Source organism: Fusarium subglutinans (assembly GCF_013396075.1).
Source record: "Fusarium subglutinans strain NRRL 66333 chromosome Unknown NRRL66333_c0000065, whole genome shotgun sequence".
Classification (NCBI taxonomy): domain Eukaryota; kingdom Fungi; phylum Ascomycota; class Sordariomycetes; order Hypocreales; family Nectriaceae; genus Fusarium; species Fusarium subglutinans.
In genome coordinates, this window is record NW_023502128.1 from 126137 (window position 1) to 152581 (window position 26445).

General features: G+C 50.7%; 6 protein-coding genes across 6 annotated transcripts; 4 read left to right on the forward strand and 2 right to left on the reverse strand.

Moving 5' to 3' along the window:
• Positions 1-762: 762 nt before the first annotated feature.
• On the reverse strand, positions 763-3126 carry FSUBG_6303 (tuftelin-interacting 11; the record flags this gene model as incomplete). Its single annotated transcript, XM_036684488.1, has 1 exon — positions 763-3126. The coding sequence occupies one exon, from the start codon at positions 3124-3126 to the stop codon at positions 763-765; it is 2364 nt and encodes a 787-aa protein (XP_036538175.1).
• A 594-nt stretch (positions 3127-3720) lies between these two features.
• FSUBG_6304 (40s ribosomal s22) lies at positions 3721-4165 on the forward strand (the record flags this gene model as incomplete). The annotated part of the gene is made up of 2 exons (XM_036684489.1): positions 3721-3923; positions 3976-4165. 2 exons carry the CDS (start codon positions 3721-3723, stop codon positions 4163-4165), a joined length of 393 nt encoding a protein of 130 aa, XP_036538176.1.
• Positions 4166-5935: 1770 nt separating this feature from the next.
• Positions 5936-8627, forward strand: FSUBG_6305 (spindle pole body component alp14; the record flags this gene model as incomplete). The annotated part of the gene is made up of 2 exons (XM_036684490.1): positions 5936-8545; positions 8601-8627. The coding sequence occupies 2 exons, from the start codon at positions 5936-5938 to the stop codon at positions 8625-8627; spliced, it is 2637 nt and encodes an 878-aa protein (XP_036538177.1).
• Positions 8628-9134: 507 nt separating this feature from the next.
• On the reverse strand, positions 9135-10713 carry FSUBG_6306 (MNN4-regulates the mannosylphosphorylation; the record flags this gene model as incomplete). The annotated part of the gene is made up of 3 exons (XM_036684491.1): positions 9135-10019; positions 10071-10337; positions 10390-10713. The coding sequence occupies 3 exons, from the start codon at positions 10711-10713 to the stop codon at positions 9135-9137; spliced, it is 1476 nt and encodes a 491-aa protein (XP_036538178.1).
• A 1300-nt stretch (positions 10714-12013) lies between these two features.
• FSUBG_6307 (uncharacterized protein) lies at positions 12014-21674 on the forward strand (the record flags this gene model as incomplete). The annotated part of the gene is made up of 2 exons (XM_036684492.1): positions 12014-18477; positions 18524-21674. The coding sequence occupies 2 exons, from the start codon at positions 12014-12016 to the stop codon at positions 21672-21674; spliced, it is 9615 nt and encodes a 3204-aa protein (XP_036538179.1).
• Positions 21675-24286: 2612 nt separating this feature from the next.
• Positions 24287-26306, forward strand: FSUBG_6308 (CNT family concentrative nucleoside transporter; the record flags this gene model as incomplete). Its single annotated transcript, XM_036684493.1, has 2 exons — positions 24287-25951; positions 26004-26306. 2 exons carry the CDS (start codon positions 24287-24289, stop codon positions 26304-26306), a joined length of 1968 nt encoding a protein of 655 aa, XP_036538180.1.
• Between the last annotated feature and the right edge of the window lie 139 nt (positions 26307-26445).

Consider the following 26445-nt stretch of genomic DNA (forward strand, 5'->3'; position numbering starts at 1 on the left):
AAGAGTGAGAAAGGCTTCCTCTTATAGGATTTTTGATATCACATTGCTCTTCTGTCTTCGGAGTTGGCGACCTGAATTTCTGAGTCTCCAGGACCCTGTGCATCATTCTGCAACTCAATGTCTTTGATTCAACTTGCACATTAATCTCTATCAACCGACAGGAAGATCAATATCTTATAACGGACATTTTCATGAAGATCTGTCTAAATCTGAAACTTCATCTTCTAAATGTCACACCGAAATATTGTATTGCTGATAGAGAAAGCGTCTTGTGATGAAGACCTTCGGGAACGAGTGGCAATTGAGACAGCCACGCTTATGGACTCGTACATAATTCTCCCTGTGTTGTAGATCATCGCGTTGGAGATGGAAAAGGTATAGTTGTTAGCCTTTTTTGTATCAGTTCAGAATATGAACGAGTGGGATGGGCATTGAAGTCACTACGTCCCTGTTCGTAGGGTCACTTTACGGAGGGATCTGATACATACCGGCCACTCCCGAGCTCCATTGGAAACTTGATCAAGTCTCTAACCAGTAAGTGCTCCTTGAGGGGTATCAGACAATCAACAAAAGACCCTCACATCACGCACGGAACAACCGAAGCTGAGGAAAATCAGGGTTGAGACACAACCGACAACGTGACCCATCTATCCAGATGGCCATATGATTCATTTCTATAAACCCCTATTCAAATCTATATTCCCACGCTACATTATCGCCGCTCAGCCGAGACACTCCATCTGCGTATCTCCGTACGACTTATCACGCCCCTGCCACCGCCCTCGCCATGACCTTCAAACCCGTATCAAACTCCGCCTTCACGCCCTTGACCTTCATAACATCTTTCGGCAACAACCCCCTCCACCAAGCATACCAATCCGCCACCTCGCCCAAGTCAACCTCGTCAAGCGACAGCCACTCCGTCAGCGTCTTGTGCCACTTGGGGAACAAGTGCTGTATCAGCACCTCGGCAATAACACTTCGGCCGAGCGTGGGCGTCCATTTCAGAATACCCCTGAGCACAGGAAGACTCGGTTCCTGATCTGCTGGCTCGACTACAAAGTTTCGCTGGAGATATTTGCCCATTGACGGGAGGACGTGGGACATCACGAGTGGTCGCCATTGATCGCCAAGGATGCGTTCCCATTTTGTAAGACCGGGTAAGCGACCCTCCTTGAAATCCCATACGTCGATGAGTTGTCTGAACTTTCTCTTGACGTCTGCTACAAGACCTGTTCCCTTGGGGTCGAGATGATATGAGGGAAGGTATTGAAGCCATGGGAATAGCCATATGTGCGGTAGACTGTGATGCTGACGCCTGTTTTTGGGATTCCAGTCTGACACTGCCGTTTCCAATTTCCGAGCGATGTTGTCGATGAATTGCGCACGGACAAACGATGGCAGGAGGTCATCCCAGGCCTCCATGACACTGAGCATTTTCTCTGGCTCAAAGACATCCCATGACCGGACAGCCGTTAGGGCTTTGGGTAGCCAATTCTTGTACATCATGCTTTCGTACGGCGTTGTGGATTTGTGATGGCGGCGGTAGATGTCGTCTGTATTGACTGCTGCCGAGGAATCCCATTTGCCGACAGATTTGCCATTTGTCGTCGATGGCATGAGGAGTGAGTTTAGTTCTTTGAGATCTGAAGCGAAGCGTGTTGGTTCTTGCAGGATATCCCAGTCTCCTTCTCGTAAGAAAGGATGGATAGCTGCAACAGCAATATCGGCAATCTCTGACGTAGTAGCCTTGAGTTCAAGAGCCTTCTTCAAGCACCCGATAACTTGATCCCAGTCGGCTGTTGCAAGCTCTCGGCTGACCAACTCAGAAAAGACCTGTAATCTTTCGAAATCCGATCGTAAATCATCCATGTCCTGCTCTTTTTCCTTGAGCTCGAGGTCTATCCACGTTTTTCTCTCTTGCAAGCTCTTCCATTCATCAGAAAAGGCTAACAAGTCTGCTTGCGCTCTCTTGACAAGCTTCCTCGCCTCTATCACTTCAGTCGACTCTGGCGTGGCAGTTCCTGTTGTCGGTGTCATGATGCCACTCGTAGATGTGAGCATTTTACTTCCTGGCCCTGTCATATCGAGAATGGGGGCAAATGCATCTGGGATATGAAGGCCTGGAGCCGCAGCCTTGAGCTCCTCTGCCGTAAGGTATTTCGGTTTCTGTCGTCTTGGTGTACTTGTCGCGCTGTCAAATGCAGCTCCCAGGGACTTCTTCTTCGCCTTCTTTCGTTTCTTCTTTTCCTCTTCGTCCGAATCTATAACCTCCTCTCCTCGTAATTTTGCTTGTCGCTTCTCTTCCTTTCGTTCTTGTTCGGACTTCTCTTTCACAGCGCCTAGACCAATACCCTGCGGTCGGAGGTTCGCTTCAATAATGACATTTCGGCCCTGGCCTTCCTTACCAAGACCTTGTCCCTCCTGGTAGCCCATCTTTGCCATCATCCGGGCACCGAAAGACTTGGGGTTTGTCTTGCCCTTTGCGCCAAAGGCACTCGGTTGTGGCTTGTTACGTGGTGTCGGAGAGCCCTCGTCGCGCGGGTTCTTGAGGACAGGATCGTTTGCTGATGATGGGACAAAGCCCATACCGAGAGGGTTCTTGCCATCGAATCGGGTTCGAAATGATGGTCGAGCTGTTGCTTCGGCGCTTGCGCTTCGACTTGAGGTTTGGGTATCGTTCTGTGCAAAACCGCGTGCAACACCGCCGAAGCCTAGTCCTACTCCGGTGTTGGCCTCCTCCTCCTCTTCGTGGTCGTCCTGGTCCATTGCGCTTCCAAGCATCGGCCGAGTATCTTCGGAATCTTCATCACGATCTTCTTTGTCACTCCCTGCGCCTGTTGACACAAAGTTCATGCCTTTATTTCTCAAGGTGGTCCTCTTCCACTTTCTAGCAGGGCCATCGTCTTCACTATCGGAGCCAAAGATGCCCAGCGCAGCCTTCTCTTTGTTATTACCACCGACACGACGTCTCTTCCGGGGGTTGAAATCACCGAAGTCGTTGTCGGCATCAAGACCTGGCGCGAGATGCTCGTCCTCAGATTCGGATGCTGATGAAGAATATTCGGCCGCGGCGGCTTTGGTGAGGCGCGAGGGGTCGAAGGACGGGCGCGATGAACCGTTCATCTTGCGAGTGCTGCTGATAACTCTCTATATGTTGTTTGTGAGTTTCGTGTGCGAAAGCGCACTTGAAGCATGGGGAAGCAATACTTGCGACGCGACAGGCAGACCTAGAAATAAACTGGAAGCTTGGGCATGACGATGTTGAAGAGTCTTATCTTATCGGCACGTGATGACCCGGAACTCTACTACCTATTTACCTACATCGCTGCTGGGAGACCGGTCTGAGAGGCCCGCATGAGACACTTATCACCACGTGACCGCTTCTTCGCACAACGATAAGGCTAATAATTTTCAAGAAGTTCGACTCTCCCCTCCACCAACTCAACAACATACCAACTTTCGCCCACTTCATCCGGATAGGTAGGTGATAGATTTCCCCAGGACCCCCGCAATCATGGACTCATTCGGGTGATGGCTTTGCCATCCGTTGCAGGTACCTTCAGACTACGATTCCATCGTCTCTGAAGAACCTACCACACACCGATATCGATCGACAGCAAGCATTAAACAACAGCCGTTGCAAACTTCCAAACAACCGCCATCGTGAGTACTTTGACAGCCAGGATTTGAGGTTCATCTTTTAACCTGTCGAACCAGATGGTCCGAACTAGTGTTCTTAGCGATGCTTTGAAGAGCATCAACAACGCCGAGAAACAGGGCAAGCGCCAAGTCATCCTTCGCCCTTCCTCCAAGGTCATTGTCAAGTTCCTTGAGCTCATGCGGCGACATGGCTACGTCTCGGAGTTTGAAGAGGTGGATGATCACCGTGGAGGCAAGATTGTCGTCCAACTCACCGGCCGGTTAGTTATGACCCCTGGCTCTGCGACTCACGCGTGTCTAACTTGATTCGAGTCTGAACAAGTGTGGCGTCATCAGCCCTCGTTTCAACGTTCGCCTGGGAGACCTTGAGAAGTGGGTTGTTCGACTTCTCCCTGCCCGCCAGTTCGGTCACCTCGTCCTCACCACTTCCGCTGGTATCATGGACCATGACCAGGCTCGTCGCAAGCACGTCTCTGGCAAGATCATCGGTTACTTTTACTAGATGCTCTCTTGCAGCAGCAATTCGGGACCTTGTCGGGCGTGAGAGACTTGACGAATGGTACGGCACATTGGGTTCTGATGTTGAAGGCTCTTGGTAGAAATACGTAGAGGAGAAATAACAGAACCATTCGGGATTCTCTTTGAAACCCCCCTATATCTTGATCTGCCACCCTGAAGTGACTTGATGTAAAACTTGCTTGTCCAAAAAGACCTTGAAGCGAGCATATGCTCAACAGGCAGATGTAAACGCTGGGCTTTCAAGCTTTACAAGCAACAGTAGACTCCGTCTCTAACCTTTATGCACGGACCAGTCATGACGGGACCTTCTAGTGCATTTCTGAGGGTTTGCCATGTCCAGAATTACCCCTCAATCAATGTGTCTTGGATTCCTTTCCAAGCTTGTTGAAGAATGTGGATAGCACACCAACGCACATCAGTCCTTAGTTTATAGCATGCATGACACGTCAATAGCCTACTAGAAGGTTCGTTACTGCGTAATGAAAAGCAAGGCGAACTTCAGCAGGGTAGATTGAATGCTTTGATCGGGTGTAAGGAATATTTCATGGCGTTGGAGCTTTGACCCTGCAGTTGAGCTGAAGGCTTGCAGCTATAGTTGGAATGTAAGAGCAGTCCCTTGCGCGTGACATCTGTTCTTCTCAATCTGAAGGGGCTTGGGGAGGTATTGTTCAAAAAGACAGATTTGTGGCTGACGATTTGGTCCTAGAAATATTCTGAAGGTAATTCTCAGCTTTGAAACGTGGTTTTTCCCGTAATGAATTAACTATGAACCGTTTCTTGGCTGGATGTGTTGATCTTGATGCGTTTTGACATTGGTGTGGCTGCAGTCTGTCTGTTTCTGGGGCAATGGCGCAGATTAGGCGTCAATAAAGAGAACCGGGCCACTTGAATGACAACACACCACAAGAGTCATAAGCCAGGAACGTCTATCTTGGAGGGTCTGTGGCACAGCATCTAAACCCATTTAACTCTTATTATACCTCTTGTCTTTCCCAATTCGACATAACATCTGCACTACCTATCAATCTCTCCTACAGACAAACAAACTGTAAGTAAGGTCCCTGAAAATCAAACCCCATGTTCTGTTCTGTCCCGCCGTCATTTCAGGCACTTCAATTTCAACCCCTGCAAATCAGGTGACGGGCGCTTGTTGACTTTCAGTCTTCCCCCTCCAAAAAAACGAACAGGACCATTTGATCGTCCCTCACCCAAACCAAACAAACAAGGATCTGGGAACAAATAGAGTCCCTTGCCTGTTCTTACCTTACCTTACCCTGCCCTGCTTACTTAGTATTTTGGCAGTTGCTTCTTTGCTGCGCATGCTTGTTCCTCTGCAGATTTGGATTCACTAACCTTGCGCTGGGCTCTCTTCTATAGAAAGAACGACGCACTTCTGCTTTGTTTCCTCTTGAACATCCATCCATTGCCCTTTCACTCACGCGACAAAGCCTCTTCCCTCTGTTCGATACCCGCAGTTCAATCCGCTGCTTTAAAACTCTGGTACGTTCAACTTACATTCCCTCGATTATCATCAAGCCAGTTCTTGCTCCTGTAGAGCGTCTCGCGCGCTTATGAGAGCCCAACTAGAGCTATATATATGATGGATCCTCCTCGCCGCTCTCGTTTATTTCATAAGCTAATTACCCGCTTAGTCCGCTTCATAAAGCACAACAAGAAGAAACAACATCATCCACTCGAAAGATACCCCGTCTCGACCTCTCCCCAATACACATTTTCACCCTCAAACATTACCATGGCTGAAGAAGAAGATTTTAGCTCCATACCCTTGGCGGACCGCTTCGCTCACAAGGTCTGGAAGGTTAGAAAAGGAGCATATGAAGAAGCAACCAAGCAGTTCGAAAAGTCTCCCGACGAGTCCGATCCTTGTTTCCGACCATTTCTGAACGAGCCCGGCCTGTGGAACAAAGCAGTTCTCGATTCAAACGTCGCCGCTCAACAAGAAGCCGTCACCGCCCTATGCGCATTCCTCAAATATGGTGGCCGAGACTGCTGTCTACGGACGCGTAACCAGACCATTACACCCATGGTCGAGAAGTGTCTATCCTCCACACGTGCCGCGATCAAGCAAAACTCCATCGAAGCTTTGCTGTTGTACATTGAGCTCGATGTCGCTGGACCGGTCATTGAGGACATGCTGCCCGGTCTTTCCAACAAGGTTCCCAAGAACGTTGCTGCGACACTGAACGCTCTTACACAAATCTTCCACAACTATGGCTGCAAGGTCGTCGATCCCAAACCTGTGCTCAAAGCGCTCCCCAAAGCCTTCGGTGCTGCCGACAAGAACGTCCGTGCTGAAGCAACGAACTTGACAGTCGAACTTTACAGATGGCTTAGGGAGGCTATGAAGCCCATGTTCTGGGGCGAGCTCAAGCCTACCCAACAGACCGATTTGGAAGCGCAGTTTGAGAAGATCAAGGCCGAGGGCCCTCCCAAGCAAGAACGACTCCTCCGATCGCAACAAGAAGCTCTCGACGCGGCCCCTGAAGGTGGCGAAGAGGGTGAAGAAGGTGAAGCAGAGGGCGAAGAGGTTGGTGAGGTCGACGCTTTCGATTTGGCTGAACCCCAGGACGTTAGTAAGAAGATTCCGCCCAACTTCAGCGACCTGCTCGCCTCCTCGAAGTGGAAGGATCGAAAAGAAGCCGTCGACGGCCTTCACCAGGCACTCAACGTTCCTCGCATCAAGGAAACCGATTTCAACGAAGTTTGTCGTGGATTGGCCAAATGCATGAAAGACGCCAACGTTGCCGTCGTCACTCAAGCTGCTCTTTGTATCGAGGCTCTCGCAAAGGGCTTGCGAAAGGCCTTTGCCAAGTACCGCAGTGTTGTGATGCAGCCCATCATGGATCGACTCAAGGAGAAGAAGGCGTCTGTTGCGGATGCTCTCGGCGCCGCTCTCGACGCTGCTTTCGCCTCCACCGATTTGACTGAGTGTCTTGAGGACATCACCACATACCTTGGAAACAAGAACCCTCAGGTCAAGGAGGGTACCATGAAATTCTTGATTCGCTGCCTACGAAACACCCGAGATGTGCCCAGCAAGCCCGAGCAAGCTACCATCTGCGAGGCTGGAAAGAAGCTCTTGTCCGAGTCAAGCCCTGCTCTTCGAGATGGCGGTGCTGAGATTCTTGGTACCATCATGAAGATTATTGGTGAGCGTGCTATGACACCTAACCTGGAAGGTCTGGACGATATCCGCAAGAACAAGGTCAAGGAATTCTTCGAGGCCGCCGAAGTCAAGGCAAAGGAGAAGCCCAAGCCCAAGGCGGCACCTGCACCCAAAGCGGCGCCTCCCAAGAAAGTCATGGGTGGAAAGAAGCCTATGGCCAAGAAGCCCGCTCCCGCTGCGGCTGCGGCTCCTGTAATGCCAGACGACACTCCTCCCACTCCTCAGGCAAGCTCTCGACCTGCCGCTGGCAGGCTTGGAAAGCCTACACTCGGAGGATTGAAGGGTCCCCAAAAGAGGACGCTTGGAGCTCCGGCACCTGGCTCTCCTCGCCGAGCACCCGCTGCTCCTGTTATGCCCGACGACGAGCCTGCGCCACCCGCCCAACCTCGCCTTGGTCTCTCTCGTGGACTTGCTGGACGCTCTCTCGCCAAACCTACTGCACCCTCACCCCCAGTTGCACCAGCCTCACCGCCTCCATCTAGCGGTCTCACTGCTGTGGAGCGCGCCGAGATTGAGGAGCTTAGAGCAGCCAACGACCGGCTAACCCGTCAAGTTGATGAGATGCGACAGGAACGTAGCAAGTTCATGTCAGAGATTCAAGAGCTCAAGAACCAGAATGCTGGCCTGATCGAAGACCACACCCGAGACGTCTTGAGCATCAAGGCTAAGGAGACACAATTGGTCCGCGCGAGAAGCGATGCAGAGGCTACTGAACAGACCAACGACCGCCTGCGACGCGAGCTAGAAAGACTTAAGAAGGCTTTAAGCCGTGCTGAAGGATTGGGCAGCTCTGGAAATGGTATGAACAGCCCTGGCCTTGCTTCTCCTACACACGATGATGTCTACCGAGACCATGGACCTCCCTCAGTGAGCCGCCATAGAATGAGCGTCACTAGCAGTATGTCTGAAGAGAAGGAAAATGGCGAGCAGATGATTCCTCGTAACAAGCTTAGCCCTGAGATGCGATATGCTGGTAGCGCAAGCTCATCCGGACGTGGATCTCCCGCACGAGGCTTTAGAAGTGCTGCCTCGTATCGCGATGACGATCATGCACCGGCACCTTCTCAACGGCCCATGTCATCGCTGCCTCAGCCTACTGGAGGCAATGGTGCCGAGAGTTGGAGAAGGGCAGCAGAGGTGACGAGTCAGCTGAAGGCCCGGATTGAACAGATGAAGGTACGTTAACCCAACACTACTAGTATCCGATGCGACGGAAACTGACCACCCACAGGCCAAGCAAGGGCTCGCTCGACCTTAGGAGCATTGTTAGAAACTCGGCGCACAATGATTGTTTGTTCTAGTATTAACGATGATGATTTTTGGGAGGTTTATGGCGGAAAAGCTGGATGGGTACTCCTGGGACTGACACAGACGGTCCTGGTCAGGTTGCATTTTCACGGCGTTGGAAGTTGTGCCACCATCTATCTGTCTTGCGTGTTTCGCTTCTCTTCGAGGGTCTGATAGAATTACACATGGGCCAAGGCTGTGTTTGGGATTTTGCGAAGCAATACCCGCGGCGGGTCAGAGATACCTAGTTTTTTTAATGCATCGGGTTGGTGATTTGTCTTTTTACAACATTCATTTCAAGCGTGATATTCATCTTTGCCAAGTCAAATATTATCTTCAACTTAAACGTAGTATCTTGTGACATCAATTCATTAAGTGAACATGTAAGAAATAAATACACCAAATCCCCCGGAACTCCGTTATGATCGGTAAGCGCTTCAGCTCAACTTCAGCTCAACCTGGCCATTGTGACAGCGACTTATTCCTTCTTGTCCTTCTTACCCTGAGATTTATCGTCCTTCTTTTCCTCGGGCTTTTCCTCCCTCTTGTCTTCGGACTTGTCCTTCTTATCGTCCTTCTTCTTGGAGTCTTGTTTAGAGTCGTCCTTTGACTCCTTGTCGGATGATTCCTCTGACTTCTCTTCCTTGTCAGACTTCTCTTCATCGGACTCGGACTTTTTGTCTTCGTCCTTGGACTCATCCTTTGAGTCAGACTCTTTCTTGTCATCCTTGGACTCACCCTCGTCCTTAGACTCAGAATCCTTGTCATCGTCCTTCTTCTCAGCATCCTTGTCCTTGCTCTCGCTCTTCTCATCGCCCTTCTTGTCACCCTCTTCAGAAGCCTTGTTCTTGTCGTCGCCCTTCTTAGTCTTGTCATCGCCCTTGCTGTCCTTCTTCTTACCCTTCTTCTCCTCTGCCTTCTTCTTCTTCTCAGCCTCCTTTGCCTTCTTTTCTTCCTCCTCCTTTTCCTTTCGTCGACGTGCCTTCTCCTCAGCCTCTAGCTTCTCCCAGTTGGTATCGTGATCAGCAATACCGGACCTGGCGAAGTTGTCGCTTAGGCCCTTGGCAGTGATGGCATCGCCCTGCTTGATCTTGGCGCGGCCGATGAGGGAGATAAAGATAGCGAAGCCAACCATAGCTGTGAGAAGGAAGCGGTATGATCCGTACCATCGAGGCGCCCATCCCTTTGTCGCGGCGCGGGAATCGGCAAAGTACAGAGCCACGAAAGCCATGAATTGAGAGGTGAGCGCGTACTCTACGGGGAGCATAAGAGTTGGCCATGCGACAATGGAAGCTGCAAGACCCATGCCATAGCGAAAACGGGTGCGTTCACGAAGGGGTTGCTTCTCAGCGTACTCGAGACCCTGGTTTCAGTGATTAGCTCATACTCAGCCGTTGTGAAGCTACAGACCTACCCAGTGAATAGCGCCAAGGAAAGAGATGATGACAGCACCGTATCCAAGCTGTAGAGGCTCAATTACGCTCAGTAGGTATTTAGCTGTTTCGTGATCGATCATGATAGCATCGTAGAAGGAGTTGCCTGTAGGAATGGGCTTGTTCAGGTCCCAGGCGAGGAAGACGGTTGAAAGCGAAGTTCCTAGGTAGGGTAGTGTGCCAGCCAAACCGAGGATGCTCGACTCGCGGGGGACGTCTGTAAAGGTGAAGGTGTCTTTGACAACGTCCTTTGAACTGTTAGAATCTTCGAATTGAGGGTTGTGCTAGGGTGAAGCTTACGATATCATGCTTAAGCTCGCTAGTCATGTCCTGGTCAGCACTCTTGGAGCCCTGAGCTGTAGACGAAGCATTGGCGGTCGAACTCTTAGATGAGACAACACTTGGGTTGGATTGGAGGAGCTCTTGTCCGCGCTTGCGCTCAGCTTCAATGTCAATGGGCTGCTTGGGAGGGGGAGGATTCTCGTCGTCGGATTTGCTAGAGTAAACGGCGCGCTGTTGACGCAAAAGAGGCGCAATTGATGCGCGGGGGAGGAATTGCGAAGCTCGATTGGAAGAAGCTCTTGAGGCAATGCCCCAAAGGGAGCGAGATGAGGTACGGAACATTGTCAATGTGATAGGTGAGAGTTCAATGGGAGGCACGCGAGTAACTGCTGCAACTAGACGAAGCTGATTTCATCTGATAAGGGAAAAGGCATAAAAAGAGGAAAAGGTTCAGAAGGTCGGGAATGAAAGGGACCAGCGAAAACTGAAATACCATGAGGATCGGTGTTTCAATGGAGACACCCCAATCATGAAAGCTTCCTGTTATTCCAAGATCTTGGAGCTATCTACGTAATGGCTTGTTTGCTACGGTTTCCTTAGTAATTGTACCTGGCACTGGAACTGGAAATTGGGGAAATAGAATTTCTGCTTGTCACACGTAGAGACAGTCCCGTCCGGCCCGGAAAAGGAGACCAAGCCGTTCATGGATGTACCAGTTTGTTCTGTTTTTGTTGTCACGCCTACATCATCGCGATGGATGTGAAGCTATGTCGTGACGTCATGAGAGTTGTATTTTGGTGGAATAGCTCTAGACCTCGCTCAGGTGGGCAGCCATTGATATGAAGACCAATCAGACCTAGACCTTGAAAGCGAGAATGGTTACTGAAGTCGGCAATGATGAGAAGAGGGAATGCACAGATAGCTGAACCTTCTATCGTATTGTTGATATCGATAAAGAGTCATGATGTTTTACAGATTAACTCTGCCAAGTCATTGTCCAGAAGATCTTCCATGATGCCCCACCAAAAGTGTCCTGTGCTTTGATGTGCTCCAGGGCTAGGTCCAGCTATTAGCAGCTCTAAAATTTACGGTAGGTACCTGACCACGTTGGAACGTAAAAAATAAAGCCACCATCAGTTCGAAGCCAATTCGGTACTTGCTCCTCTACCAGAATCTTCACCAAACAACAAGTACCTCTGACAGCATCGTCATACACGCCACACCATTCCCCAAAACCGCTGCTTCCCACTTTTGCTCCGGGCCCAGCTGCGTCACTCACTCACTCACAACCCGACACGAAACCCACCTTTTCAATATCTCCTCCATCACCGAGTTTCGTCCATCTTTGATACTCGAGAGGCATAATCGATAATACCCTCACCCACCGAATCCCGCTTTTCCCCTCTATTCCCACACAAAGCCTCAAGGGGAAATACCTACGATACTGCCTCGAGTGTAACCCCGCTCTACAAAGTCCTATACCTCACGTTCACGCCCGAGGGTAGCAGTCGCTTCACCGATCGAGCCTCGCATGGCACCCGTGTCAACAACCACACGCCGGCAGATGAGTCCTCGATAAATCAAATAACACGAACCCTACCTTTCCCTCCCCGGCCCGGGTTACGGCCACAACACTGCCAGAATGCTCGAAGGTCTCGTCGCTGGCCTGCTTAACCGGTTCCTGGGCATGTATGTTAAGAACTTCGACCCAGCCCAGTTGAAAGTCGGTATCTGGTCCGGCGATGTTAAGCTCCGCAACCTCGAGCTGCGCCGCGAGGCACTCGACCAGCTCAAGCTTCCTATAAATGTCATGGAGGGTCACCTCGGCGAGCTTACCCTCGTCATTCCCTGGTCAAACCTGCGCGGTGCACCTGTCAAGGTCTTTATTCAGGATGTCTTTCTTCTTGCCAGCCCGAAGGAAGAGGCTGAGTACGATCAGGACGAGGAAGATCGCAGGAAACAGCGCCTCAAGATGGAGAAGCTTGACAGTGCCGAGTTGCTCAAGGAGAGGAACCAGGAAGGCTTAAGTCAGGAGGAGCAGAAGAAGAGCCAGAGCTTTACACAAAGTCTGGTGACCAAGATCGTAGACAATCTTCAAGTCACGGTCAAGAACATACACATTCGATACGAAGACTCCATCTCAGCACCAGGCCACCCATTCGCCCTCGGTGTCACTCTCGAGGAGTTCAGTGCCGTCAGTACTGACGGTCAGTGGAAGCCTACTTTCATCCAGGACTCTAACACAGTCACTCACAAGCTGGCTACCTTGGGTGCTTTGGCTGTGTACTGGAATACCGATTCCACTCTTCTCGGAACTGGCCGAGAAGCTTCAACCTCTTCAGAGGAATTAATGCCACATGATGAAATGGTAGCCAAGTTCAGAGAAATGATTGGAAAAGACGCGCAAGAGAATGCAAACCATCAGTTCATCCTCAGGCCCGTCAATGGCCAAGCAAAGATCGAGCTCGACAAGTCGGGAGATATCAAGGTACCCAAGTTCAAGGCCAACTTGCTTTTCGAAGAGATTGGTCTTGTCCTGGATGATGATCAATATCGAGACGCTTTGATGATGGTCGATTTGTTCCATTACTTCATTCGACATCAAGAATACAAACGCCTACAGCCAAAGAATGTCCGACCTAAGGAAGATCCCCGCGCTTGGCTCGAGTTTGCAGGTAACGCTGTGTTGTCAAAGATTCACGAACGCAACCGCAAATGGTCATGGGACTACTTCCGCGAGCGACGAGACGATCGAAAACGATACATCGAGCTGTTCAAGAAGAGAAAACAAGGCCATCAGATGTCTCCTGAGGAAACTGATGAGATCAATGCTCTCGAGTGGAAGCTTACGTACGAGGATCTGCGATTCTGGCGATCTTTGGCCCGCAACCAGCTTAAGAAAGAGAACGCAGAGGCTCTCAAAAACCAGCCACAACAACAGCAACAGCAACAACAAGGCTGGATCTCGTGGGTGTGGGGTTCGAAGCCTCAAGAGAAGATTGAACAGAATGAAGAGAACATACAAATGACCGAGGAGCAGCGACAGGAGCTCTACGAGGCCATCGACTGGGACGAAAAGAACGCCATCGCCGATGAAGTCGATGTTCCTCGTGAGGCTATCAAGATGTGCATCGAGACGTCCCTGAGCACAGGTAGCTTTACACTCAAGAAGAGTCCTCACGACCATGCAGCAGATCTTCTCAGTCTGCACTTTGATGTCTTCAAAGCCAAGATGCTACAGAGAAAGGATTCAGTTCTTGCTAATGTCAGCCTTGGTGGCCTTCGTGTCAACGATGGCACGACACCAGACTCAGTCTACCCTGAGATTGTCCGAGTCAAGGATGCACCGACTGACAAGCAGCGTAAGCGACTGTCGTTGGCCGAACTCGAGCAGCCAGAGGAAGACCCCTTCTTCCAGTTTGAGTTTGAGCAGAACCCTATCGAGCGTGAGGGTGATATTGCTGTCGTCGGAAAAATGAAGCCCCTTGAGGTTATTTGGAACCCCAACTTTGTTGTTGGCATCGCCGACTTCTTCAGACCTCCTGAGCGTCACATGGAGTCTATTACCGCCCTCATGGAGAGTGCTGGTGCGACCGTTGAGAGCATTCGTGAGCAGACTCGAGCGGGTCTTGAGTTCGCCTTGGAGGAGCACAAGACGATCAATGCTGAGTTGGATCTCCAAGCACCTCTTATCATCGTGCCTGTCAGCATCACCACTGAGAATTCTACATGCTTGATTGTAGATGCTGGTCACATCCACGTCAACAGTGAATTGGTAGACCAAAGTACAATGAAGGAGATCCAGTCGAAACAAAAGCAGGCATACAGCGACGAAGATCTCAAGCGACTCGAGTCCGTCATGTACGACAAGTTCATTGTCAAGCTGACATCGACCCAAGTCCTCATCGGACCCTCAGTTGAGGACACCAAAGCTCAGTTGGTTGAGAAGACAGATGAAGCTCATCTCCATGTTGTGGAGCGGATCAATGTGGACTTTGTTGTCGAGACATCCATCCTACCAAAGGCTCCCAATTTGACCAAGTTCAAGGTCTCAGGGCATCTGCCAATGCTTCACGCCACCGTCTCCGACACCAAGTATAAGAATCTCATGAAGGTTATTGATGTGGCTATCCCCAAGTTTGGCGGACCTGCCCCAAGATTGGAGGAACGCAAGGAGCCATCTCGTCCCCGTCTTAAGAGCAACTCATCCAACCGGTCACGAAGAAAGTCTCAGCGTGAGCGAAGGCAGTCCACACCTTTCCCCTTTATGCAATCGGAAACCGCTGTCGTGCTTGATGATATGGATGAAGACGACGATGACTTTGAAGATGCCCCAGATGGAGGTGACGCTGAGCAACTCCGAGTTCAGCAACGTATTTTTGAGTTCAAGTTCAAGGTTGATACCCTCAAGGGTTCACTTTACCGAAGTGACCCTGATGGACAAAAGCCTGATGCGTTGCTTGTTGAATTGGTGGCCGAGAGATTTGACCTCGAGTTCTACACCAGACCTTTCGACATGGTAGCCGATGTTTCACTTGGCTCGGTCACTGTCGATGATTTTGTGGACAACCCGTCTGCTGAATTCAAGTCGATAATATCGTCTGGGGATAGTGAGGATCTCAAAGAGGGCCGCAGCTTGGTTCACGTCAAGTTTGTCAAGGTCAACCCCTTGTCTCCAGAGTTCATGCCTGTGTATGAGGGCGTAGAGACCAATATCAACGCTGTCATATCCACAATCAACTTGGTTGTTACCCGAAAGACACTGCTAACGCTATTGGACTTTATCCTCATCACATTTACAAATAACGAGGACGAGTCGAACAATAGCAAGGCTATACTGGATGATGATGACGATTCGGAAAGCGTTGATACTGCTGTAGCGGTCGTCAACGCACCCTCAGTAAACTCCAACACAGGATCTATTCGTGTCAAGGTTGACTTGAAGAGTATCAGACTGATCCTCAATAATGATGGCATTCGGCTTGCTACACTCTCCTTCAACAAGGCTGACGCTGGTATCTTCCTCCGAGGCAAGACCATGCGTATCTCAGCTCGACTTGGTGATCTTTCACTCGTTGATGACGTTAATCTCGGCGTCTCAGAGGATTCACATCTTCGAAAGCTCGTGACCATCCAAGGAGATGATTTGGCAGACTTCCGCTACGAGACTTTCGACTCTTCCAACCTCAAGGCGTACCCAGGATATGACAGCTCTGTCTTCCTCCGTGCTGGTTCCGTCAAGGTGAACTTTGTGGAGGAGCCATTCCGCAAGATCATTGACTTCTTGGTCAAGTTTGGCAAGATGCAGGCTCTTTTCAATGCTGCGCGCCAAGCTGCTATGAACCAGGCCAATCAGCTGCAACAGAGCCCAAGCCGCTTCAAGTTTGATGTTGTTGTCAACACTCCCATCGTTGTCTTCCCTCGAGTGCAACAGCCAGGTCAGACTGAGAGAGATGTCGTCACTGCTTACCTTGGTGAGATCTACGCTCAGAACAAATTCACCCCTCTGGACGACAGCGAGAACTCAGATATTGCCATGAAGCTGTCTGCTGGTATTCGAAACATCAAGCTCACTTCCGACTTCCATTACGCTGGCGGAGACTCAGAGGAGCTCGAGATGATCGACCATGTCGATCTTGGATTCAACATTACATATGCTGAGCACAAGTCTGGTGTCAAAAGGCCAGAGACTGAAATAGAAGGAACGATGTCTGACTTCAATCTACGACTCACTCAGTACCAAGTCAAGTTCCTTCTCGAGATCTCCAAGTCTGTGCCTGCAGCATTTGCCGGCGAAGGTAACGACAATGAGGAAGAGGCTGCCAAGGCAGTTGACGAGGAAACTCTACAGCGCGCTCGCACAATTAACAGCGACGACAAGTCTGGCGAAGACCAGAGTCTGATTGATCTTGGGCCCGAGCTTGGCTCCATCGACAAAGAATGGACTAAACTTGACCTTGTTTTCCGAGTCAACACCATTGGTCTCGAAATGATCAATGCGCCTGAGAATGAGCCTGTCCACGACATTGCGAGGTCCAGCCTATCTCGATTCTCGCTTGATGACACAAAGGTCAAGACGAGGATGCTCTCCGACGGTTCGCTTGAGGCAGAGCTGCTTATCCGATCTTTCACGATCTATGATAGTCGGCCACGCGAGACGAACAAATTTCGTCGTATCATGTCATCGATGAACAAGGACGTTCAACAACTGATGGCCAGCGTCACAATGTCGGGCGGTAAGGAAAAGAGCTTAATCGCCATGGCTACAATCGACAGTCCACGAGTGATCTTTGCGCTCGACTATCTTTTCGCTCTCCAGAAATTTGCCATGGAGGCGTTGACAGTTGATGAGGGCAGCCCAATGGATGACGAGAGCATTGCTGAGACGACGCCTGACGAATCCGACACCGAGTCCATGCAAGTCTCTTATGCCGGTAACGCCTCGCGTCCACGGTCGCAAATCTCGCGACAACGGAGCGAAGAGGTCACTCAAAAACAAGAGAAGAAGGAGTCCGCGATGAGCATTGCTTTCCGCGTCAATCTCGTTGACGCACAAGTCATTCTGATCGCCAACCCCTTGACATCAAGCTCCGAGGCGATTGTCCTATCCATTAGACAGATGCTTCTCTCACAACAGCATGCCTTGACTTTCCAAATTTCTGAAATCGGCATGTTCTTGTGTAGAATGGACAAGTTCGAGACATCCCGTCTTCGTATCATTGATGACTTTTCAGTCCAATTGAGCATGGATAACTCCAAGCCTCAAGCTACTGACATCCATGTAGACATTGAACCACTTGTCTTGCGACTGTCACTACGCGATATCCTCCTTGTTCTTCAGATTGTGACCAAAGCGGGCGAATTGTCTGGCAACGAGCCTAAACAAGTTAAGGAGACTCCTGCTGAGCAGAAAGCAAGAGAACTTCGCCACGCTGGAATGAAGCAACGATCTGCTAGTGGGCGAGGCCAGTCTACCATTGCTGGACGAAGCAAGGTGACAGCAACCTCTCACGCCGTTACCCATGCCGATAACAAGGGCAAGTCTCCAGAGCAGGTTGCCCAAAAGAACTACGAGACGTTGTCAGCGACTGTGGACGGCGTCCGTGTTGTCCTCATTGGCGACGTCCACGAACTTCCAATCCTTGACTTGGGTATCAAAAACTTCACTGCTTCAGCTGAGAATTGGTCGTCGAACCTCAAAGCCGAGACTGCCATTGACCTGTACTCCAATGTTTACAACTTTGCCAAGTCTAGCTGGGAACCTCTTCTCGAGCCATGGCAAGTTGGCTTCGGTGTAGCAAAGGACCCTATTTCGGGACTTCTGTCTGTCGACGTTGCTTCCAAGAAGGTCTTTGATGTGACCGTTACCACTGCTTCAATTGCTCTGGCTTCCAAGTCATTCCAGTTCCTTACATCCGCCGAGGATGTGCTGGACAAGCCACGTGGTGTTGAAGCACCGTACCGCATCCGAAACTACACTGGCTTTGATGTTGTTGTGCACTCTAAGAGTCCTACCAGCGATGAGCCTATCAATCTCCGCTTGGAGGATGGCAAGGAAGCCCCCTGGAGTTTTGAGCATTGGGAGAAGATGCGTGAGAACCTTCTCACCGAATCGAACCAGAATTACGTCTCTGTTCAGTTGGATGGCAGCGGTTTCGATCCTGTTAAGAATGTGAGAATCAACCGAGAAGGAGAATACCTGTATGGTCTCCGACCCAAGGCTGATGTTCTACATCGTCTCTGTGTTGAGGTCGAGTTGGGCACCGATAACATCAAGTATGTGACCTTCAGATCCCCACTTCTTGTGGAAAATGCCACACAGATACCAGTCGAACTCGGTATCTTTGATGTACAGGAGGGTCATCTACTCAAGATTGAGAAGATCGCACCTGGTGCCGCTCGACCCGCTCCTGTCGGCGCCGTTTTTGAGAAGCAAGTGATTGTCCGACCTGATGGTGGCTTCGGCTATCAGTGGAGTACCGACCATCTGTTCTGGAGAGACTTGCTCAAGAGACCTACAAAGCAGGTCGTGTGTAAGGGAGAGAATGGCGATCCATTCTACTTCCAGGTCCATGCCCGTTTCGACAAGGGCAACCCATTGACCAAGTGAGTTTTCCTATCCCAGCATATGTAATAATACTGACAAATGCAGACAATACCCGTACATGAAGGTCAAGCTCTCAGCACCAGTCACGCTTGAGAATCTGCTTCCGTATGATTTCAAGTATCGTATTTATGATAAGAACACTAAGAAAGATTGGACCAACTTCTTGAGGAAGGGAGGTGTCAGTCCCGTTCACGTTGTTGAGCTTTCACACCTTCTGCTCCTCAGCGTCGACATGCAAGATACAGTGTTTAAGGCAAGCGAATTTGCTATCATCAACTCAGGCACGAATGAAGAGTTCCGCAAGGAGTATAAACTCGTTGTCAAGGATGACAAGGGATTGCCGCTGCATCTCTCACTACATCACTTCAAGATCCCCAACAGTGGAGGTGCTTCCAAGATCACAGTGTTCAGCCCGTACGTCGTGTTGAACAAGACTGGCGTCGACGTTCAAGTCCGCGCAAAGAGCTTCTTACAACAAGCTAAGCCAGCTGCGGGTCAATTCCCTCTTATGGATACATCTGATCGAGAACGGCCGAAGGCTCTACCTTTTATGTTTTCGTATGGAAATGATGACCATCGAAACCGAGCTCTTCTCAAGATTGCCGACTCGGAATGGAGCAAGCCTCAAAGTTTCGATGCTATTGGCAGTACCACTGAGGTTGTGCTGAACTCGGCGACCAAGGATAAGGAGATTCACGTGGGCGTTACCGTCGAATCTGGTGAAGGCAAATACAAGCTCACCAAGGTTGTTACAATTGCTCCTCGATTTGTTCTGCACAACAAGATGGATGGAGAAATTCTTGTTCGAGAATCCAGCTCCTCTGGCTATCTCACTCTTGGCGATGGCGCCCTGCAGCCTTTGCACTTCATGCAAAAGTCGAAGGTTAAGCAATTGTGTCTCTGCTACCCTGGCGTCAACAACCAATGGACATCTCCTTTCAATATTGCGGACATTGGCACAACTTATGTCAAGATCGCCAAGGCTGGACAGCGACAGAACCTTGTCAAGGTCGAGGTTCTGATGGAGAACTCAACGGTCTTCCTGAACCTCAGCATGGAGAAGAAGAACTGGCCATACTCGATGCGCAACGAGAGTGATGTTGAATTCATGTTCTGGCAAGCCAATCCCAATGTTGACGAAGACGGCGATGAGGACCGCAGCGGATGGCGCCTGATAAGATATCGTCTCCCGCCTCGCAGCATCATGCCATATGCTTGGGATTTCCCTGCTGCCAAGTTCCGCGAGATCATCATCTCTGCAAATGGCAAGGAGCGCCATGTCAAGCTGGCTGAGATCGGCAACCAGATTCCGATGAAGTTCCACACTTCGTCTGGAGCTCCTAAGATTGTCGATATCAACGTTGCAGCCGATGGACCGAAGCAAACCCTGATTCTCAGCAATTTCAGAGCTAGCAAGAGTATGTACAAGCCCAAGGCATTGGCTAGGACCAATACCGGCCCCGAGGCTTTTGAGGTCAAGGATCAAGATACAGGCGCTACATTCCGCGCGCAGCTCAAGCTGGCCGGTATTGGCGTCTCTCTGGTGAACGCTCAAATGAAGGAGCTTGCCTACCTGACCTTCCGCGATGTTCAATTACGATACAGTGACTCACCTTTGATCCAGACAATCTCGATGGCTATCAAGTGGATCCAGATCGACAATCAATTGTACGGTGGCATTTTCCCTATGGTCCTTTACCCCAGTGTTGTGCCAAAGAAGGCGCAGGAGGTGGAGGCTCATCCATCGCTGCACGCTATGGTCAGCCGTGTCAAGGATGATTCGTATGGTGTGCTGTATGTCAAGTACGCGACCATTCTGCTGCAGGAAATGACCATTGATCTGGACGAGGACTTTGTGTTTGCTCTTCTTGACTTCACAAACGTGCCTGGTGCCAGCTGGACAGATGTTCAAGATTCTGGCAAGCTATGCGACGAGGATCTTGACATTCCTGAGCCATCAGGCCAGCCAGCTGGTCAAGATATCTACTTTGAGGTTCTCAACATCCAACCCATGCAGCTTAACTTGAGTTTCATGCGCACAGAGCGTGTCAATGCTGAGGACAAGACATCATCGCGCAACCCCATCATGTTCTTCCTCAACGTCATGACCATGGCAGTCGGAAACGTCAACGATGCACCACTTCGGTTCAATGCGCTTATTCTGGACAACGTGAGAGTGACTACAGCGGTACTTATTCAGAATTTCTCCAGCCACTACAGTCAGGAGGTCATGTATCAGATCCACAAGATTCTGGGATCTGCCGATTTCCTCGGAAACCCTGTGGGTCTGTTCAACAGTATCTCGTCGGGTGTGACAGATGTGTTCTACGAACCGTACCAGGGCTTGATCCTGTCGGATAAGCCAGAAGAGTTTGGCCTGGGCATCGCCAAGGGAGCGGCTTCGTTTGCCAAGAAGACGGTATTTGGCTTCAGTGACAGTTTCTCCAAGTTTACAGGCAGTCTCAGCAAGGGACTTGCAGCAGCGTCACTGGACAAGCAATTCCAGGACCGCCGTCGTATCACAAGGGCTCGCAACAGGCCGAAGCACGCCTTGTACGGTGTGACTGCTGGCGCGAACAGCTTTATCACAAGTGTCGCATCGGGCGTCGGTGGCCTTGCACGCAAGCCTCTAGAGGGCGCCGAACAGGAGGGTGCTCTGGGTTTCTTCAAGGGTGTCGGCAAGGGCATGATTGGACTGGCTACCAAGCCGGCGGTTGGTGTGCTTGACATGGCAAGCAATGTCAGTGAGGGAATTCGCAATACTACAACAGTGTTTGACGGTCAAGAATTGGATCGCACACGATACCCACGATACATTCCACAAGATGGCATCGTGCGCCCTTACAACCCGCGGGAAGCTCTCGGCCAATACTGGCTGAAGCAAGTTGACAATGGGCGATACTTCGACGAGCAGTACATTGGACATCTTGAGCTACCCAAGGAAGATATGGTCGTCATGATTACATATGCTCGGATCTTGCTGATCCGATCGCGACGTCTGACAAGCGAGTGGGACGTGCCTCTGAAAGATGTTCAGACTATCGCAAAGGAGCGGACGGGTGTCAGCTTGGCTTTGAGAGGAGGAGTGAATGGGCCGTTTATTCCTATTGGCGAGGGCAGCGAGAGGGGATTCTTGTACAAGATGATCGGGGTTGCGGTTGAAGAGTTTAATAGGAGGTTTAGAAGTGGAGAGTAAAAGGAGGATATTGTACGAGGGTTGTTCTGGTGTAATAGGCAGTAGTGCGATGGAGTTTGGAGTATTGATAGATTGTATTTAATAAGAACACGAGGTACATGAATGAAGCATCGCGATATTTACAACTGTGACGGATCAAATGTCTAAGAGGACCAATGGTGACTACACTCAATTCCATCACGGCTTGGGATTGCAACGCATCGTGACAGAAACCATAGAAGTCTGTCTCAGCCTTTCGAAGCCCATCGTCTACACGGAAGACAGAATGAATAGCGACCCGAGACGCGAGTGTCTTGTTGGAAACATGCGGCATGACCCGGCGCGACAGATCAAGCTTGATTACACGAGTTGTAGCGACCGAGATAACCGTAAATGAGGCCGGGCTGTCGCTCTCTCGGCTGCGCTTAGTAATGGCTCATCGGCCAGACGGGGACCGACGAACCGAATGCAAACGCGAGAGAAGCGGTGTCATGAGAGACGGAGGCGATGCTATCGTTTACGGTTATTTGAGCTCTGTTGTAATGAATCGGCGGAGTTAAGGTTGGGGCGACACTCGGGAGTGAGAGTGGGATAGCCTGTTATCAGTGAAGCCAAAGTCAAAAAGAGGTCATCGTGATCTCACATGCGAGGGCAGCTCGGCAAACTTGGGATGGAAGAGAGAGGAGAAGAGAGGAGGGGAGATAGGGAGATGCCATATAAGGCAAGGACAAAAGAGACATGTGATGTAGATATGGAGTCAAGAACGAAGCGATTAGCAGATTAACGAAGATGAAATGAGTAGATCCAGATGGACAATGCATGCACTCTCGAAATTGAGGGGAAGTGTCAGTGTCAGTGTCAGTGTCAACCCAAGACAACGGTCTAGTCGTCTTGATAGAGGCTGACGGGCGGGCCAGACCGAGATATCGACGGAGATGGCCGACAATCACAGTGACATGCAAAACGACTATATCTTTCACGGAAGGAGACGAATGAGTTATCCATGTCTATCTCTTTTCAGGCTGACATGTGTGTGTGTGCGACTGTGCTTACCGTGCTATTATTTGCAGATAATAGGCTATCCCCCCCAGCCTCGGATGGTGTGAAGGGGAGGGGAGGGCAGGGGAGGGGGCCCGTTAGCTGAAGCTGGGGAAAGTAAGGTAGGCTATCATTCATCCCTGTCTAGTTATGCATGTCGATAAGCTCAAGCAAGACAAGCTGGGGGTTAGTGACAAGAGGAGGAGATGAGTGGTTGTTGTTGTTACATAACGAGGCGGCGGCTCTTTGAAGCTGTATGTATGTAGGTGTAAGCCAAGAGCAGAATGACCTACCTAAAGAGTGATAGTGCCATTTCGGGGTCGAAAGGTAAAAAGGCTGAATTTGGATTAAACATTAAAGAACGGGTGTGGCTTTTCCTGTATCAAGTGGAGAGGGGATCGGAGATTCAGACAAGAAACAGGTCTAGACATCTACAAAAGATATCAGCACAGATTCTTATCTACAGTATCTTGTGTCAGAGTAATAGATAGGGAACAGGCCAGTCTGTATCAGTGAATGCCCCCGGGGGAACGAGATGCAAATGGCGACCGAGAGAGAGCCAAGCTACACAAGTTCCCTCCCAATGAATCGACAACCAAGAGCTATTGGCCAATGAGTGAGCAAGTGGTGGGCAAAGGGACCTCCGAGCTATGCCATTAACGAGCGATTTCTCCGTTTGTGGAGACTACGTCAGTGGAGAAGACGAACCTGAGCTTTTGCAAACGTTCCAGCAACCTTCTAGATTAGGGATAGTACACGCCGAGGTTTAGGCCGGGGGTGGCGACTACAGGGCAGACTCGGCAGAGCAGTTACAGATACAGAGCATCAAGATTAGTACCTACAGAATACATGGAGAATACAGAGGATGAGGACGAGTACTATTCAGTAAGCAGAGGTGATACTGTGTCACGGTCACTGCTACAATACCTGCAGTGTATCGCTATTCTTCCGATCTGGAACACAAAAGATACTTACTTGGTGCAAGGCCCTCGAAGGCATCTCCGAAATATATGGACCCCAACTGATAAGCTCACAGTTCAGATCCTTTCCCTTGCCTTGACATGGCATCCTTGTTCTTGTCCTCGTGCTCACCTCCTCAAAAAAGATCGTCGTCTGAACAAACATTGGCTCAAGTCCTTATTTTAGTCTGGGGTTTAATTGAACCAACAGGCCAATCCAATCCAATCCAATCTACATACATCCCTCCATAGATAATGAATCGACATGGCACACCCCTCTAGACTCTGGTGTAACACTCCCCGTCCCGGAGCTGGAGGCAAAAAAAAAAGCTGGGTTAAAAAAGTCAAGAAATCCCCAGATTAAAAAAAATTGTCGACCCACGAAGATCGTCTCTTCTGTCAGTTCAGTTCAGTTCAGTTCAGTTGCTCCATCGTCTGACTCCAGTCTCAAGTCTCCAGTTTTGAGGGCTAGCTAGACTTTTTGCTGAACAAAAGCCCTTGTTTCCTCAAGGGTCCTCTCTTGCCTCTTCTCTTGTGCTTCACTGCTCAAGCTGTTGAAGCTCCGAGGTCTCACCTCTAATTTCTATACCCTTCTGTTTTTATATACCCCAATTGTTAGTGTGAGAGACAGTCAAAATGGCAGACTCAAACATCCACCATAATCCCGACCCAGCTCTCGAGCCCTCCCACCAACACCACCACCAACATCATCACCACTCTCCCCGCGTCGACGCCCCCGGCCACGATGATCCCGTCTACACAACCGGCACCACAGACGCACCCAGTGTAGTCCCTCCTCAGCGCCACTCCCACGACCTCACTGAGAAGGAGAAGGAAAAGGAAAAGACTGGCGCGCACACTCCCCCTGACTACAGCGACCACGAGAAGCACGAAGCAGGCGTCGTCGACGAGTCCGCCCGCGCAAACTCCCACAGCGACGGCCCCGCTGTCGTCGGCTGGCGCAGGCGTCTCGGCCCTGTATATCGCTACCGCCGCCCTATAATCCACCTCATCCTCTTCTGCCTCTTCACCGGCTGGTGGATCGCTTCTCTCGTGCTGCACCGCAACGACAAGAACTGGGTTGTTCCCTTCCTCTTGTGGCTCGCCATCACCCTGCGTCTGATCTTCTTCCACGTCCCCAGTCGCCATGTCTCCAACGTCATCAAGAAGGTCTGGCTCAACACCGCCGTCAGGATCTACGACCTCATCCCCGCCCACCTGCGCACTCTCGCTGGCGCTACCGTCACTGTAGCTGCTATTCTCATCGGCGCCTTTGTCTCGGAGGAGGTCGCTGACAACACCCGTGAGAACCGCGCCGTGAGTCTTTTCGGCATGGCTGTGTTTTTGTTCATCCTCTGGGCTACTAGCAAGGACCGCAAGCGCATCAACTGGCGCACTGTCATCGGCGGCATGCTCACGCAGTATGTCATCGGTCTGTTCGTCCTGCGAACCTCTGTTGGATACGACATCTTCCGCTTCATCGCCGACCGCGCCGCTGATCTTCTGGGCTTCGCCAAGGCTGGTGTTGCCTTCCTGACCAGCGACGACGTCGCCAACACCGGCAACTTCTTCTTCGGCGTCATCCCCGCCATCATCTTCTTCATCTCCCTCGTCCAGGTCCTCTACTACATCGGCTTCATCCAGTGGTTCATTGTCAAGTTCGCCACCTTTGTCTTCTGGGGTCTCGGAGTCTCAGGCGCTGAGGCCGTCGTCGCTGCTGCTACTCCCTTCATCGGCCAGGGAGAGTCTGCCATGCTTGTCCGACCCTTCGTTCCTCACATGACCAAGGCCGAGCTTCACCAGATCATGACCTGTGGTTTCGCTACCATCTCCGGATCTGTCCTTGTCGGCTACATTGGTCTCGGTCTCAACCGTGAAGCTCTCGTGTCGTCCTGCATCATGTCCATCCCCGCTTCTCTGGCTATTTCCAAGATGCGATATCCCGAGACTGAAGAGACTCTCACAGCTGGTCGTGTAGTCATCCCTGATGATGATGAGCACAAGGCTGAGAACGCTCTCCACGCCTTCGCCAACGGTGCTTGGCTCGGAATCAAGATCGCCGGTACCATTGTCTGCTCTCTTCTCTGCATCATTGCTCTGGTCGCTTTCATCAACGGTCTCTTGACCTGGTGGGGACGATACCTCAACATCAACGATCCCACTCCTCTTACTCTCCAGCTCATTCTCGGATACCTTCTCTTCCCCGTGTCTTTCCTCCTCGGTGTATCTCGCACCAACGGAACCAACAGCACAGGCGATATTCTCCCCGTCGCCAAGCTCATTGCCGAGAAGATCATCACCGTACGTTTCTCCCCCTCCTCTCTCTCTCCCATCAGTTACTGACACATTCTAGAACGAGTACAAGGCCTTCTCCCTCCTCACAAACCCCTCCCCCGAGAACAACGAATTCTACGGTCTTTCCCCCCGCTCCCAGCTCATCGCCACCTATGCCCTCTGTGGCTTCGGCAACATCGGCTCCCTCGGTATCCAGATTGGTATCCTCAGCCAGCTCGCCCCCTCTCGCGGTGGTGACGTCGCCAAGCTTGCTGTCTCGGCTCTCATCTCTGGTGTTCTTGCCACTCTCACCTCTGCCAGTGTCGCTGGTCTTGTCGTCACCAACCAGCTTTCAAGTTTCGGCCAGAACGCTTCCTCATAATTGGTTTACGATGACGAAAATGTAAGAGAATAAGGAGAGATGTTGAGCACGAAAAGGATGTTTGAAGGGTCGATGATGATGTCGATATGCTATACTATATTATACTATTTACAAATGCTATATTGAACACCACAAGATG